The sequence below is a fragment of the Bombus fervidus genome, chromosome 3, assembly GCF_041682495.2.
Source record: "Bombus fervidus isolate BK054 chromosome 3, iyBomFerv1, whole genome shotgun sequence".
In the NCBI taxonomy this organism is placed as follows: domain Eukaryota; kingdom Metazoa; phylum Arthropoda; class Insecta; order Hymenoptera; family Apidae; genus Bombus; species Bombus fervidus.
The window spans coordinates 15,557,487-15,576,338 of record NC_091519.1 but is presented as its reverse complement, the minus strand read 5'-3'; the positions used below and the strand labels follow the sequence as shown (position 1 = coordinate 15,576,338).

At 37.7% G+C, this 18,852-nt stretch overlaps 1 protein-coding gene across 2 annotated transcripts in view; it reads left to right on the top strand.

Annotated features, from left to right (window-relative positions):
• Positions 1-312: 312 nt before the first annotated feature.
• Sarm (sterile alpha and armadillo motif) overlaps positions 313-18,852 on the top strand; it is a 135,904-nt gene continuing 117,364 nt past the window's right edge. The window contains exon 1 of one of the 2 annotated variants that reach the window (XM_072000437.1): positions 313-982. In XM_072000437.1, the coding sequence (XP_071856538.1) occupies positions 944-982 (39 nt within the window). In that variant the 5' untranslated portion in view covers positions 313-943. Of the gene's footprint in view, positions 983-14,843; positions 15,320-18,852 lie in introns of those variants that run through there. The other variant, XM_072000435.1, reaches the window with a different exon arrangement.

Below are 18,852 nucleotides of genomic sequence, written 5' to 3'. Positions count from 1 at the left end.
TTACGTGTTTCCGCGATTTAGAGAAGTTACGCTTCCGAAAAGAGAAATCACCGAGCGAATGAACGAATCGCCGACTCGAAACCGATTTTTATCAAGAAAAGTCTAGTTTTCCGTTCGACTCACCGACTTTGTCGATCCCGGAGAGACGTTGCACGACGAAACTTTATATTTTTACGAGTTGCACAGCTGACATAGTAATCTATATTATCGGAGTATTACTGTCAGCCCATCCGTTCTCTTCCATTGCTACGGCTTCCTCGGTTTCGTGCGGTCGTTTCATCGTAGTTCTTTGCTTCTTTCGGTCTCAACTCTTCGCCTGCAAGATTGGAAAATCGTTAGACACTATGGATTCCAGGAGGAAGATGGGAAAACGAGAAAATTTCCAACCGGCTGATAAGATGGACGAATGAAGACACGAAGAAACGCGAAGGAGAAAAGATCGTACGATTCGTTCGAAATCGTTGAATATAGCGTTATGAACTCGAAGAGGAAGATGACGAAAGAAGAAAAGTTGGAAGAGATAGATAAAAGCGACGGACGAAAATCTCGAGAAACCTGAAGAAAGAGAGAGAACGTTAGATATATTATAATGAACTGGAAGTGGAAGATGAAGAAAGGAGAAAACTTCAAAGAGACTGACGAAACGAACGGTTGAGACTTAAGAAAAATCCGAAGAAGAGTACGACGATACGATTCTTCGGAAGGTAATTTGGTTAAGATTCACCGGATGATTAACGGGGGCGATTGAACTTTCAATGGACCAGCTGGCTTAAATACCAACGCGATAATAAACGACAACTTTCTCGAAGCAGGTTTCAGCGCAACGATGACGAACAGAAGAGTTGATTGTGCGACGGAAATTCAGAAAGGCGACCGGTGCGTCGGGATGTTGTCAACCGATGCGTAGCTCGGTTCTTTCGCTTTTTGGCAGATCGGAAGAACCATGGGCAATGGATCGTCCTGCTGTCCGCATCGCAAGAAGGTGAGTACATTCCGATTTTTCAATATTTTTATCGTTTTTCGTGTTTGTCCTATTGGTTTGTAACGTAAATTCGTCCGGTTTTTTTATTTCTCAATATTTATATTATAACTCAATATTTGTCGAAATTCTCAAATATTAATCGTGATTCTCGCACGTGTACGTAAATATTCGATCGTGAAATAGTTGTTAAGAAGATTTAAGGGATATATTTTGGATTTTCGAATCTTTAGTGCATAATACAAGTTGATACGAAGACAGAAGATATCGTAAGTTCGGTGCGTGACCATTCTGCAAGATGGCAGCACGCTTCGATTATGATAATACCGAGACGCTTCTTTAGATGATAAAAATGGAATTTTATTAGAATTAGCTAGAGGAGTTTGAAACGTGAATGCGTAATTTAAAAAAAGTAATATCGCTATTTATTTATCAGAAATTAAATTCCATATTTCTGAAACATTTAGGGACAACTAGACGAACACAAAAAAGAGACGAAAAAGGGAGTTCCATCGTGAAAAATATCGAGAAGTGGCGCTCTATCTAAGCTGAACATTCCTCGCCTCATCCAACACCCTATGCTATTACAAATCCTACGTTATTAATAAAATCGTACGATATGATCAATAGAATCGACACGTATCAGTTCTTGGGCCATTTTTTAAACAATGCTAAACGTTTAAAAGAAACTATCGAAACATAATACGAAGATACAGAGCCACACACGCGCACGCTATATTACGAAATATTGCTCTAGACGGAATATGTATCCTTAATCTGAACTCTATTTCCAAACACTCTACACTCGCTCGTTAAAATCTTACCACACCCAGAATACGATCAATAAGATCGATACGTGTTCGATACTCTCCCCTTTCATATCTTCTTAAATAACACCAAACAGTCGAAGGAATCTCTCACAGAACCTGTTACCAATCGATTGCACAAGCGACAGAGCGGCATCGTTAGATCCTAACGAGTCGCGTTGCGAAAAAACCATCGCGGCTAAGCGACGATATCCACGGGAAAAACGGCTGGACGGGGGTGTGCACGGGTGAAAGGGGGCTGCCCGTCAGCTGATAGATATCGAACAGATTCGCAATTGTGCAATTGTGCCACACGGAACGGGCACGCGGCCTTCGAGTCGAGAATAACTCGACTGCGAGTTATTTTCTGAAACCAATCTTGTCGCTGATATACGACTGAAAAAAACCGATTACGATCGGTCAAGCAGTCTGCTGCGATCGTCCGCGAGTCTATTCTTTTTAGTTGCATACGCGCATCGTATTTGCCTGAGATTCGAAGCGTTCGAATTTCGAGAGAAACGTGAGAATAAAGTTAGAAGGATTTTTCCAACGTTCTTTCCTCCCTTCGGACGATAAAGCGAAGCAAAGTGTCCTTTTTCGTGGTATAATTTGGAGCGACGAAGCTTCCTACAGGTTATTTTTATCGCCTTAGGTTTAGGAATATTAGAAAATCTACAATAAATTACAAAAATCCATAATTATGATATATTATATTCATGAAGATCAAGAAGATACGTTTTTCGGTAAAGTAATCCGATGACGAGTTTTTACAAAGGTTTCTTTAGATTGTATGATAATTTTGGAGGAATTATTGGAGAAATTTGTAGTTATTACTACACTGTGCTCGTTTTAGATTTTTCTTAAGATGTAAAATAATAGGAAGAATTATACTTAAACGTAAACCATCCACTTTTCCTACAGAGGGTTAATACGAACAATAATTATAAGTTACTTATCGAATGTTTATAGAGATAGATACATTCGAAGCAAAAATGATTGAAAATTAAAAATTGTACGAGACAAGCGTATTAACATAATGGACAGAAAAATCCGAGGAATTCTGTAATATTTAACAAATTACGTATTTCGAGTTTCCCGACACAAAAAGTGACGTAAATTACAAGTAAGAGAATCGTAACGGTAATCGTAACCGTTGTAGGTCTGCTTTTTACAACGTTCATCATAATTTGTTCGTTGCTCGGGTAGCTCGACTTCAAGTTGCATTGCAAATTACATGTTCGAACATACCGATAAATTTTTTTGAAGGGATACCCGATAATTAACCGAAGATTACATCGTTCATTCGAAGTCAGTAATTTAATATAGACAGTCGCATTGATATATAACGATTTTCAGCTTGTGCGATCAGTGAAACCAAAATTAAACCCTCGAAAATTAATATTTATTACTACGTGCCGCGAATTAATAATGTTTAACACGAACCAACCTTTAAATTATGCAAATTACATGACAAACTACGACTGTACCACCGAAATTGAAACAACAAAATGTTAATTCGTGCTTTAACTGTCATAAAACAACGAATCGGTATTATTATAGAGAACGGAAGATGAAAGAAATCGAAGCTCATAGAAAAAATAATCCGACAAATAAATTTTTCTTCGCTTTCTTATTTCCGCTTTTGACTAAAAACTTATATCTTAATATGACATAGCTGAGAATGAAAGGAATCTGTCAAGACCGAACACGATGGCTTTCAAAAGTAGCTGATAAATTGACGAAGTTTTGTAAAAAAAAATGATTAAGAAATACAATTTTTATATCTTTAATATTCTAATGTTATGATAAATAATTTTGGTAACGTAGGATCTATCGACAACGTACTGAATCTAAAAACTGTTCTCCTATAAAAAATGGGAAACATATTTCTTCGTATCCTTCTCCAGCTCGCTTCAATCATAAACCAACGAATAATGCAAGAACTTGCAATTAATTATTAATACCCGTAACTTTTTCCTTCGGTCAGCTCAATCGTGTCGATCGAAATATTTGCCCGTCTGTCTTTTTTATGTTCCTCGCATTTACACATACATATATTCGATCTTACTTGTAGATTCCACGGAATCGTATGTATAATTAATTATCATAATTAACATAAAATTTCGTTCAAGTTGTCTCAAGATCATTTACGTTATTCCATGCGAAACTGGTAGACTTTATACTTGTTTTGTTTTCGTCGAAAGCCAGAAATCAACGCAATCCTGGCGAATAATTGCACCGTGAATTCCTTAAGACTGATTTACTAAATAATTGCTCCTTAAAGAATCTAATAATTTCTCGAGCGTTTACGAGCTTTCAAGATATTTAGTTATGGATATGAGATAATAGCACGCTATTCCCAGATTGTAATCGAACGAAATTTCGCTAATTTATCACCAACGATATATCAAAGATTGGTGCCGGCCTTATAGAAAAAGCTGCGTATTTTGCCTCGCAATTAACCCAACTGCGTCTCTACTAATTCTCCACCGAGTCTCGAGAGAACACCGTAAATTTTCTTTCAAATATCCGTAAGAACTTTTAGTCTTCCATGGCTGATGTCTTTACGACTTCCAAAGAATCGTAAATCATTCGAGCTTGCGTTCTTGTTCTGGCAGCTTTCTCAACAAGATGTACTTTGTTTCTTTTTGCTCACTTTTCATTTCATTATACGTTCTCAACAGTCAAGATAAGAAAGGAAAATCGTATACATTTTTACATTTTTGTTACGAAAAAGGAAATCGAACCTTTTACTTACTGCTACTTACTATTAACCCCTCGGTTATCGTTTTATAACACATTCTGTAACGTAAGCAAATTGATAGTTCAGAGTTTGACTAGTTTAGTATCTGCTTCGATAAAGCTAATGTTAGGATATCTCCCTTCATTTTTCAATTAGTCGTTAAATAAGAACGGGAGTTTTTAAATAAAAAAAAAAGAACGTTCCTTTCACCATTCTCTACCACACCCAACTTAATCCAGATACATATCGCTATCTTCCTTTCAAATCGAAGGAATGATCACAAGATGCCTGTAATTCTATTTTGTATCTTTTTAAAAAGATAGCCATTTTTTTTAAAATCGGCTGTCAATAACCATAAGAACAAAATTAATAACGGTCGATTCGGCTGCCAAACGAACGAAAACTTACACAATTTTAAATAATATCCTCGTTAACTCGTACTCCTGAAACGAAGTGTTTCTTAAAAGTAGCCGGCAGTTATCGCAAGAACTTAATTAATACGCGCGATATAGCCCACAAATAAAGAAAGAATTATGCTCTTTTGAAAAGTTAATTTATAAAAACTGTACAGACGATGGAAACGAATTCGAGAAAGCGGCGTCAGTGCGAAACCCGTTGTTCGGGTCAAGAACATATGAAGAAACGAAGTAATGAAAACGCCTGACGCGCTTTGCAAATTACGTTGATTATTTCGGTGCGTTTGTTAGGCGCGTAACGCGAGATCGGATGAAAAAGGCCGACACGAAACACGACGGCGATCGCGGCGAGCAGTCGGCATAACCCAATTAAGGATGACACGGGTAATTACGAGGTATCAGGTGTTGCAGGAAAGCTGCGACTACTTTGTCACGGTGTTATCTGCTGTCACGAGCGAGAACTCTCTCGTGAATCCTTTGTTGGGCTTCACGGGTCGGTGAACTAATGTAAAAATTTCACGTTTCGCAACGACTAAGAATTTCTTACAATTTACGGGTTTAATTGGAGGGTTCGTGACGAAAATGGGGACAACACGCTATTGCTGGCCACCTTTGCAGCACACGTAAGAAGTTTCAAGCGGAGCACAAGTGCCTTTATAAAAGAAAAACGATTTATGTGAGGGCAGAACTTGAGTGATATGTGCGATAACACCGTTAGAGCAAAATTCTTGAAAAATATTTGTTGAGGTTTGTTAGTAAAAAGAACTGCTGATATTTCGCGTACATTTCATTAGGGTTGATTATGGCGCGCAATATTTCTGCCTCATCTGTTAAGATTCTCTTTAATCCACAAAATAAGAGCGAACGCATACTATTTAGAAAACATAAATACAACGCAACGTTGGCTCTGAATAGGTAAAAGATAAAATTTGATTCGACGATTTCTTGTGTCAACGATAACTAGAAAATGTTCCGTTAATATCTTGATCATAATATCTTGATAATCTTGACATAATATCCATCTTACCATACTCTTTCCATCAATATATCTTCTTGACATAAGATAATTACAACTCATTGCCATATTAACTTGAAAAACCATTCAACGCGCTGGTCGATTATTAATTATTAGTCAATGTGCTTGTCCAGACGTCTATCCTTCCCAGCCGCGATTTTGCAACAAAGGCATTGAATAAATATCGAACGTACAATCATTTTTCCTCGCGATTTTTCCCCTCGAGCGATACAATCGCGTAAACAACTGAGTATCGTAAAGTCCCACGCAGTGTAATAGACATTATCGACATGAAAATGATGCGATCGCCTCGAGTCCCGCGACACTTTAATGAGTAAGTAGTAATCGAGAAGCAAGGACAGTTATTCAGCTGAGAAACCGTCGAACAGGATCGTTTTCTCAAGACGTCGTAAAAACGGAAAATCCATTTTGTTTGCCTTCGCCTTTTGACACGGGGAATTTATGTTCCTCTAGCTTAATGTCCTCCGTTATTGCGTCGAATAAAAATAGTAATCGAAGCATAGTACCAAGCGTATCACGTTTCCAACTGTATTCATCACCGTCGCTAAAGGTTTCTGAGCCGTGAAATCCTAGATTTTTATATTCGTTTTACTCCTGAAGGATTTTAAGTTTTTTTCGAATAAAACTTTAATTCCCCTTAATCCAAATAATTTCCACGGGATTCGATTTTTCGAATTTCCTCGGTAACTAACAGGTTTCGTCGATCTATGGTTTATAGAATTCAATTTCTGAAATTTTTGCAAGCAGTTACAGGTCCTTTACGAATAATTTATGCACTGGAAAGTATCTAAATGGAATGGACAATGTCTCGCCCAAATGCAGAATTTATGTCCCCAAAAACATTTATCTCGCTCTTTTTTCAAATTTAAATTCACATAAAAAAGTCATATGAATATATCAACTATTCGTAACAGTCCTCACAATGAGGTCTCGACATTTTTATTATAAATCTTCTTAACGATCGATATACAGTGGCTAAAATAAGCATTTGCACACCACTATGTTTATTACAGATTTTACATACTAATTAATTATGTCCGAGCATCGTACGATTAAACAAATTTGATATTATGATCTGATAAAGAAAAAAAAAAAAAAACGATTCACCGAAGAGTACTGGTACGTGTAAATACTTTTCGTAGCTACTGTTCGTAATTTACTGCAAATTCCGTCTCTTTCGATGTAGTTCAAAAATTACCGATAGGACAAAATTTAATGAGTGGTCTTCGAAGAAACATCTCATGTGCATCAACTTAAAGAAAGAAGAAGAAAGAAAGTAGCACAGACATCTATCAGAGGCTACGTTAAGCGAATAAATTTATAGACCAGGTGAATTTTTAGGGGCCAACAGGATGTTTTTAAGAAGAAGAAGAGACGAGGCAGGTGCGAAGGACGAGTTAATCGAGTTAATCATGATAATTAAGTGGCTTCGCCCGCGGCGATCAGTCTTTGGAACGTCTTTTCGTCGAAGAAAGATTGGAAAGGTTATTGTAACTGCGAGTGAGAGTCCCTCTGGCCATCTTTTGCCTAAGATTTCGAGTTGATTAATCGAATATATTAATGGTTAGTCCGTTTCGATAAGTGGGACGCCTTGAACGAGGAACCGTAGAGTCCTTCTTCACCAGGTGTAATTATCATATTACGAGATCCGAGAAAAGTGAGATAGCCTGTTGCTAATTCGTCTAACGCGTTGTCACATCCGACGTTACGATTAATCAAACGGATCATTAAGGAATAGTAGATTTCCATTAGCGTGACCGCTACATTTATCATATCGTAACTGGTACTTCATTTTTTGTGCTACATTACGCGATTTTTATATCTTCGGTCGGAGCAAATAAACGTATAGCGTGGTAATTATACATATTAGGGTTTAAGTACAGTTATATTCCGACTAGAGATATTGGAGTAACTATAGCTTTCGGTAGATTGATCGTACGTTTTCGATAAAGCTTGATAGCGTATAATTTCTTAGTCGTGAAACTATTCTACCGTACAGTGGTTCTTTCTTATTTCTCACTCTTCCTCGTGTCGAAAAAGATTCTTAAGGTTTTGTATCATTAATCGCGTCAATTAAAATATTTCGAAAAATTAACACCCATCTAAGGAAAAGAATTAGGAGAACAATTAGAAAACAAAATTACAAAAAGAAATAAGATTGCAATCATCTTTCTGCAAGCAAGTGATAGATCACACCAAGTTAACGATAGATAGCAAAATTACATTCGATTCCTATCGAAGTTCTTCGTTCATAGTACTCATACGTGTACAATATGATAAAAGTGAGGATTTGATTTCCAGATGGATATGTAAATAGATCAACGTCGATAACCACAATTAACAAAACGAAAATCGATCTGAGATTAATCTAAGATTCACGCTGTGATTCGGACAAATGTAAAGCTACCGTTGCCCAAGTCTCAGATGCATTGCTCGATCATCGGTACGATCCCGAACGAGATAATCGCGTGATTTACAACGCCAGTTTGGCTAGGCAACACGCGCACCCGTAACAGTATGCACAGCATCGTAGACGTGAAGAGAAAGAGCTGCGTCGCGAGGTAGCTCGCGGAGTGTCACTGTCGAGATCTCGCGGCTCGATCGCGATCCAGGCGTCTGGATCGTGATTAACGAGACTACTCGCGCTTGCATTGCGATAACTTTGTCGATTCTGATATCGCCAGTCAATACAATGTTCTACGATCAATGTTCTGGACCACGATACGCCAGTACATCTCCCAAACAGGAGTGAGGCAAGTCGTGGCTGGATGCTAATTGCCTGCGACTTCGACCAGACTCGTTGCCGCGGACAATTTATCTTGTATCTTCATGAAAGCGTTCTGTACGCGACGATCTTGCGAAAACACTGTCCTATTAAACGAAGCATGTAATTTCATCGAATGAATGGCCGAATAACTATTCGTTAATTTTTATTTTATTTCCTCGATTATTAAGTGACACACGATTAATTGAGATAGATCGAAACCGTTAGCGCAGAAATCTACGAGCGTTAATGACTGATTAACGTGGAATTGCCAGGGACGGTCTAAACGACTCTAATCAAAAGATTAGATACTAACGTGTTTCTCATAGCGACGCCTATTTACATTTATATTGCGCTTATGCTACTTTATTGCTCCTGCATCAACTATCACTTCGGTATCTCGTCTCTGTTTAATTACGGACGTTGGATAATTTATTACACGACGGTTGATTCTTTTCCGATTTATCCGACGATCTGGGAAAAGCATCGACGGGGAGGGCTAATTTATAGTCGCTGGAAGGTACTTCTCGATCGACATTTTCTCGGTACGCAGGCAACGTCGAGAGGCGGTTTAGGTCAAGGCGTTCATCGAGTCTCATTGTTCTTCGTCGCGGCGAAAGTGCGCATACGATTATCGACTATTTATCCCGATGCTCATTTAGAATGATGCATACGCGTGCATAATCGTTACTACGAACCTGACGATCGTTCCCTCACGATGGAATCGTTGGAATCTGCAGAAATTCTACGATCTGATACGCCCAAGCGATCTAACAGCGTAACGCGATAAAACATTTTATTCTGTGCTAAAACGGATCATTTTTCAGATCGACGACCGTTCTTATACTCCCAATGGAATGTCTAACCAATCCTGGCGAGGATATTCCCTCGTATCCAGGAATTTCACCGAAGAATCCCGAGTCGAACGACTTCCTTAGTACTAGAATCACGTTTAACCTTAGTATTTGAAGCTTAGGGCATTATGAGAATCGCTATAGAAATCAAGTTCGTGACCGATATCTTTGATCGTTTGCATTCCCCGAACCTAATTGTTCGTTCGTAATAACCGCGTTTACGACGATGCAAATCAACCTTTATTCCTGTAAAATATTCTTGAGGAATTTTTATCTTACAACCGATGTTTGTTCGTTGGAATTCGAAAAAGTTCAAAGGGATAAGCAAGAATTGTACGAAAGAACGATCGATCTATCGGGAAAATCGATATTAAATGTCACTCGGTATATAACTACGCAATCAGACGTCGATGGTTCAGTTAGATTCAGTTATTCCGCTAACATTCGAGGCACGCAGATCCGAGACTGTTTGGTGATCAATCAAGATCAGGATTACATATCTAAACGACAATCGCGATTGTAATGGAGACATTGCATAATGCCCAGTTGCGTGATTCATCTTGTTTATATTAAACATAGCTGTCGATATCAAGCGAATTTCATCTTTGACCCTATGTGGATTCCCTTTGGTTGTGGATTAATTGTGGATTTCTGTGACTACCTGTGTAAAATTCTACTAAATGTCTCTATACAATGCGATACATGTAATCATTAAAAATATGATGCCACGACATGTCCAATTTAAATTAGCCATATTATTAAGTTGATGCATGTGAAACGTTTTTCCGAAGTTTGGATTTGACAAACTGATATCATTAAATTTTGTCCTGTCGTTGGCTATCAATTATATTAAAGGAAAAAAAATCTGCTATAAATCATACATGTTTAATGTTCAGAAGATTTATGATAGAAATATTTCCAACGTCCTCTGTGAATTCCAGAATATTTATAAGATACATCACAAAGAGCTGAAAATAAACCGAAAGCTTATGTCAAGAATGCAAAAATTGATATTCAAAGTGTAAAGTGAAATGTGAAAGTGTAAAGTCATGTGCGTGTGCGAGTGAAGCAAGAAAAGTGTAGTCAGGCTAGACGCGAGATAGTTATCTGTTACGAGTATCAACTTCGACAACGTTCAACCGGTTCCACGAAGAGGCGAGTGGCGCAGGATCGGATCAAAGGAAACGACATTGAAAATTGCTTTTAATCTAAGACGCGCAACAAATCGCGAAGGATGATTGAATCGATTACGTGCTACAGAAGAATGAGACAACCGCGTAACAAGGCAAGGCAAGCACTGATATAAATCGCTTACTGTCAAACGCGTTGCACCGTGTACATGTTCACAAATCAAGCGAGGAGACCTAATTTGTTAGAAAATAAGAGCGCGGATAAACGTCATGGGAACAAGGCGAATGAAGTCTTTACACGAGAAGCTAGCATTATCATAGTCAGGGAAGCATAAAACTATAGATCTACCAAGGAAGATTGCTAATCTATAATTGAACTACGGTGGCACACGAAATTATGTGAACCAGTTACCATGGAAAACTTTTTATCTACATATATACTGTATATATTATATAAAATTAATTTTATAATTCCATTAGCACTGTAATGGGACACACATTATATTGAAAGTAGCTTTATTGGAAGAATTTGAAACTAATCTGAAAATATAGAAGTTACAAGTTAATAAAGTTTTAGAAATATAATCATGATAGTCAGCTTTTATTACAGTGACATTAAAATTTAGAAATTCCTCGTATAAATAATATAATATATTCGTAAAAGGTGGCCGAATACTTCCATGGTGGCCACTGTATTTATCGTTTCCTTTTCTCGTGGTTGAGAAACATGATTCAAAACAGTACCAAATTATAGTTAAGAATGAAATTCGAAGAAATAGCCAGGAGGATAAACATTGTCGCAAATTCTGTACAGATTATTACTACCTTTATAGACCACACGCATGTTTCGACTATCCTGGAAAATGTCTAATACATGTATAATTTCGCTTGAGGCCCTATCGAGATTCGCATAACGATCCGTTAACTCTATCATTATGCGGAGAATGTATAGACGAAATTGTTTGTTCGTTTCCGCGTAAAAGTGGCATCGAAGGTGGAATTACAAGACCGTCGTGTACGCGTACCCGACGATTTCGAAGAAATGTACATAATATTCGCTTTAAATTATGAATTTACGTTCTCCAAACGTTTGCATCAGTCATCTGCGTGTACTGTCTCGTTCATAACGTTTGCATGAACATACTACGCACCATTAAAGCGTTGCTTAGCTATTTTAACTACGTTTGTATAGTTTCCTTCCTAAAGTGACTAATGTCTTAAAGATTCTACGTGAGCTGGTCTTTATATTTGATTTTGAATAACCAACAAATTTAGTGAGTTTTCTAAATTAATAAATAGATGCTAAGTGATGCGAGAGTCTTTAGAATCAAATATGTAATTATCTTACAAGGCAAGGCACTTAACATAATTGACATAGCAAGAGTAAAGATTCAGAGGATCATTTCATTGAAATCATACTTTCCAACTTTTCAAGGACAATATGCATTTTTATATATCTACATTCGCTATCTTAACTAGTATAGAATTATACATAATATTTAATAATTCCATTTTAAAATATACATTATAATAGCACACAGCAATTACATCTTAAGACATCCTTTTTACAACGTTACGAAAAAAGAACACATATTCCTTTTACTAATCCTGTGCGCCTCGCCTCCTACTTAGCTTACAATAATATCGACCATCTAATCATAGTATCTTCACAGTATCGCGAAAAGAAACAACATGTATATTGCTTTTAACAATGATACATAATTCGCCTCGTATCTAAATTACGATAGTTACGATGATTCGGAAAATAACTGCTGATAATATCCTTGACATTAATCATCCACGACGTGAAGCCCGTAGCACACGGGAGCCGTTTCTAGGTGCTTGAAAAATTGTCCCGGGCGCCATTAAACGCGCGGTAGCTCTGTAAACATGCAGCGAAACCGCGGGGAGCCACGTTCACCGTTTCCGACGCTGGCTTGCATTAAATTTCTGCGTGGCGCGGCGGCGGCAGCGTGGCTTCTATGAGAGTTGCAGAAAAAAATACTATATGAAGCCTCGGCATTTCCTGTACACTCCTTGGTGTATGCTAATGCGGGGGCCAATACACTGCCGGCGGCGTCTCGTACGTGTACAGCCGTGTTAACTACGTGATCGCGTGGGCGTACACACCACGTAACAGAATACAACGTCGATCAGCGTTTCTAACGAAAATAAAGCCATTCGCGTGCCGCGTACGGTCGTAAAGTCTAGCGGCGTCCCCGCGGATATTAATGCCTGGCTTCTAGGAAAGAACCGCTAACGACCAAACTGTCCCCGTGTAACTGTGATTCGATATGAATCAAGCGAGGCAGAAATATGATAATGGCGGACACGATATTACACGCTAATCGCACGAAATGCGTCTTTCTGTGGCGCCATAACGGTCGCGGTTTTTCGTCGCGAAGAGTGGGAATAATTGTTAACTCGCGATGCATTGTTGACATTCTTCGCGGTTATGTTACGTTAATAGACCTTCCTGATGATACACGGCTTGTACCAGGTGAAGTTAACAAACTTTATCTGTATATTCTATAGTCAAACAGGAAGATAACTTTTTAATAAAGCTTCGAATAACCTATGTTTATATTGTCTGGTTATGCGCATAGAACATACTGACAAAATTTGTCTATTAAACCTTGACATAGTCAGTAAATGTAGTTGAAGGTTATACGAAAAAGTCTAATTATATAGTAGAATGTTTATTCGCTCCTTACCTGTTTATTTCCTGCGAAATTCGTACAGGAACGAACAGCGAGACCGATTCGTTTCGTAATAATTCACTTGCGCGGCACGTATGTTTGGAAACAGAGCTACCAGGTGGCGATCGTGTTGCTCGACTCGAACGTTCGTGAAACGTGAATTCTCTCGTTCGTACATTTAAAAACATCGTTGCTCGAGGTCATCGTACGGAACAACGTATCTCGATCTAGGGAGTAATTCGAATCTTCATGGAAATCTAATACGAAAGGATGACTTCTCCTCGTCGAATAACAAAGATTCTCTCCCCACTACGCGACTGGTTTTGCGACTCGCGTCGAGTTTTTAGTGCATTACGCGCCGCCATGCCGGATTTGGTGCTGGTCCGCGCAATATTTTACCCAGGCGCCACTGCTCCTCGTAAGATTTCGAATAGTGAACGTGGGCGCGTGGATTTGAAATCGTACTGGAGACGCTTCGAGAGATCGAGAAGTTGAGTGTAGACAACATATGGCGCAGCCGCATTACTTTCGTCGGTCGTCTCGCACTTCCAGTGTCTATTGCTAGTTATTGTCGTACATTTACGAGGACGGCCGCGATAATTACGACCATATTATCCGTCACGAATAAACTCGCTCGCGGTTGAAAGTGTAAAAAACGTAACTGCCTTTCAGTGACAGAAGTGAACGTTAACAGCTGTTCGCGCGTGCACGCTTTCTACGAAATACAGTAGTGCTGCGTTAACTATCCGTGATTTATTAGCAGGCCATTGTTATCCCCACTAGTTCGTACGAATTCCGTAAAGTAAATCTTTGGTATCATTAAAAATATGTAGCGTACGTGATATAACGAATACCGAAATGTAGTTTATAGATTTTCGAAATAGAGACCAATAAAAATATTCTATAATTGTAAAATTTTACCTATTAAAGTAATATAGATAGATAAAATAATAGTTAGCTGATATAAATAGTTATCGTTAGTCATGTAGCAAACTATACTACAGGTTAGTAATTCAATTTCTACGTGGTAATTGAAAACCACAAGGGAAAACATGTATCCGTTTTTGCTGTTTTTTAAGACACTCGATGGCTAAACAGTATTTTAATATACGACAGTTGAAAAAGTAGAATATCTTGATATACTATAAATTCAAACATAGATAATAAATCAATATTTTGTAAGAAAGAAATAATTCAATTGGCAATTCTATTAAAGATTTCGTTGAATGGGAAAATGTATGGAATCTAATTACCGAAATAAGCGATAATAATCGATACTTACATACCAAACTATTGGTGGTAAACGATATTTATGGCAATCGATATTTTTCCATCTGTAGTTCCAACTTCTGACCAGTTACCGAAGCGCTACTACACACTCTTTGTTTCTGATGACACGTTAATATAATTTGACAAATGTTCGATATTGCAATAAAGAATTTACGTGGGTGAATCGTAGTGAACGTGGCGATCCGACCAGTGACCTTTCAGACATGATGTAACTTCCTCGCGGTGAAAGACTTGGTTCGTTTATAATCTGTATCGAACGCGCGCGTTCTATGATTTCTGGCGGGACAACTTTTCAAAACGTGTCGCGTAAAAATCGTTCGACTATTCACATGACAGGCGTGCACTACGTGTATCGTTGTTATAACGCAATGCACGCAATGTGCTCATTAGCTCGCGAACTTCTCTGAGTAGAAACAGTTATACGGCAGTACTGTTTTTATGCAATTCTCCGTACAATTCGTCGTGAATGTAGTGATGAGTTAACTATAAACCAAGGAAGTGAGGTTAAGTGGAAAATGCGCACTGCGGCGCCACCACGAGGTATCAAGCAGCTCCGTCAAACCACAGGGCACGATGCTTCGTTGGATTACAGAAGCCGACTGGTATGTCAGCTTCTGCATTAATTTTATTTGCGCACATAAATTTTTATTTATTATTTATTCCTTATAAGAAGAATTTTACCTAAGACAATTATGAAGTATTATAAGTATTATCTTTAATGTAAAAGTTACTAATGCAGTCCTTACATGCATTTATAACTATTACTCCAGCGTTTATATACAGGTACCTTTAATGAATGTTTTATGTGTCCCATACGAAATATTTTGAAATTTCATTAGCACTGTAATGAGATTTGACTATCGTTATTACATTGATAAAGTTAATCAAATAAATCTGAAAATATACATAGAAATTACAACACTTATGGCTGTTTGAATGTTGTCTACTAACTTTTTATTAAATACACAATAAATATCTTGCAAATTCTATATAAATTTTCAGGTTGGTTTTAAATCTTGACAATATAATGCCCCTTACAGTATTAATGAAATTACAAAATGTTTTGTATAACGCACACGATATTTATATATATATAAGTGATAATGATATATTTTTTTCTATGATAAGTGTTCAAAATATACTTTCATGAACCACTGTAACACCCAATCAGTATCGAAAATAACCTAACATAGTGGAAAATACATAAAGGTTAGGTTATCGCCTTTAACAATAAAATTTATTTATTGATAAAAATCAGTCATAAAGTTTTACAATTCCTATAACGTTCAATAAATGTCTGTTTAAAATTGTAAAATGCGTAAAAGGAGTAATTGAATAAAATGAGATAATAAAAGTATTACGGAACGTATGTGAAAGTACAAAGAAACACTAGCGCGCCAAATTTCAATCTCTCCATCAAGCAAGTATGTGTTTTGATAATCTTCGCACATTTTCTTCCTTTTGAATTACATTATCGCGAGAAATTCGCCAGATGTTAGAATCTTACAGATTACACGTTGATTTCCATTTGATCAGACACAGGAAAACGCTTCCTTCTCGTGGTTCGCAGATTGAAACCGGTTTCATTCCGTATATGCTTAAATCCAGTTTCCTTTCACCTTTATTCAAGAACTATCGGTGTCGTTCGCCGGTATCGTGGCTTATCAGAGCATTTTACGTTTGTTGACCGAGGATAACGCTTATGCGCGTTCCTCGTTTAGTTTCAATCCCGTAATCGAACTTTCGTGTGGTCTTTATCGAGATTCCATTAATGAAATACACATGTATCGAGCGTATCGCTTCTCGAATTGAAGTCGTCAATTGGGAACGCTTGTCTACGCCCAGTCGCCATTTTTATCTGGTCGTCCCTTCTTAATCTCATCGATTTGTTCGTATATGTTACTATGATGCTTTGAGATCGGCCTGAAGATATCGTCGAGGTACAAGCGTATCGAATTTCGTTCGCGCTTTGCCTTTCAATCTTACCAGATTGTCGTCAAAGTCACGAATCAATGTTCAAACCAATGTTCAGACATAACGACGTTTCTTTCACTCACTGTCTTCCTATTCCACAAGCAGTTTGTAGCATTTTTTGTTTACAAGGAGGTTTTTCTCGTTTCACGAAGATCTCGAAGGCTACTTCTTTTCTTCTTTCGAGATAATTACCCCATTAGCACCTCGGTATATGGGAGATTCGATCGACAGCAAATTCCTTTCTTGAAACCTATTCAAACTGTTTATAATAAGAGTAACAGTAGTATTTTAGTAATATTGTTATATAGATAAATCAGATAAGTTTTTATACAGACGGCCTTTTTAGGGCCATGTAAGGAATATAAAAGTCCTTACGAAGCGGCCTTGACGCTTTCACCTATTACCCTTTCTCTTTGATATTCTAATGTGCTTTTGACCTTCTTTAACCTTTGTACATTCCAACTTTCCATCCCAACGTAAGTATATTGGAATTCGAAGGAGAAAGATATATAGGCGGTGACTTCAAGGACATTTCAAGGTCACTGGTGTTTTTTATGAATAACATCCGAGTTAGATTCCAATTGGATGCGTGCGCTTGTGTATGGACTGTTATTTGTAGAAACATAACTGACCTTGAGAAGTTGTTGACGCCTCTACAGATACACTCCTACTTGATATTCTAATACCTTTTATGGTCTCCTTTAGTCACTGAAGATCTCATTATTACAAATCCCATGTTTAAAATTTCTTATTTTAAATATCGAGTATTGTAACTTTAACATCGTTTAATTTTATTAATTAAATAGCTGAAACTTACATTAGTGCTTGGAATGTAAAGTAATGGAATATAAATTAAGGTAGAAAAGACAGAGATTTCTCTTATTTGGTACTTAAAAAATATCGTATTTAAAAGTTTTATCGTTAGTCTAAGTTAATTTAATTTATTGCGATATCCGAGTTCGCGATCTAAGGAACAGAAAATAGCTTTACAAACTTGATACGAAGAACGCGTAACATGTATAATCACACTAAATAGCAAATAGATATGAATTTCCAGTAATTACATCTCGATGAAACAGCAATCTGTTGATTCTAAATTATTGATATTATGCAAATCGAATTAGCCGTCGGCTATCTCATAAAAACGATCGACTTAGCACATTTTCCATCGGTGCATGGATGTGGTCCGCCCACACCTCGGAATCACAGCCTTGACCCACCAATTCGAGATCAACTCGAATTCCATGCTATCATTTTCTTTTATTTATAAAACTTGGTAAAATTCGGTAATCGATATTTACAATATAGAACAACATTCAAGAAACATTCACTCTATTATATATGCAATGCAGACACGTATATTCAAGTCTGATTACTCAAATTCAAACGACTTAAATTAAAATCTCTTGACTAATCTAAATGAGACTTAAGGACATTCAAGAATCATAACAACTGAGACTAAAAGGAAAATCTGGTTCGACAATAACATCCGCCGTAATCTGCATATCGTCGAGTATCACCGTTAACGATGACGCTCGTTGAATCAGAGTACGCGTGCACCTTGTACGCGGCACGGTCGATCGTGTCGAATAGAGTGATCGACGCAACGTCGATCAACCGTTGGACCATGCGAGTGGTTCGAAAATCGTAGGAAAGGATACACCGGTCTGCGTATCACGTTGAACGATCGAGTTCGTGCACCAGTCGCAGCCCACACGTGCACCAGTTACAGCCTTGGCCGACTGACGAGGCCGCGGCTCTGTTTTTATTTCCCTCGCTGTTCGCGTCTCTTCTTTTTCACCTTTTAGAGCTCGCTCACAAGGCAACACATATGTGTGTGTATTGCGATACACGTTTCACGATAAGCATTCACGCGGAAACTGATTTTCGTCATCGATAATGGTTATCGATAGTCGAGAACATTTTCGTCATTTGTTATGGTTACTGATAACGGGGAAAATCCATCATCGGTAACAGTTATTGGTAACAAAAAAAAAAAAAAAAATTCTGTCGTCAATAATGGTAATGAGAAACAATTTCCAGCCTGATACTGTTTATTAGTAACCAAACACTGTTCTTATAGCCGATAATGGTTACTTCATAGCAAAGATCATTTCAACTAAAACGCTACGTCTCGTTATAACATTTTTGACGACTATTA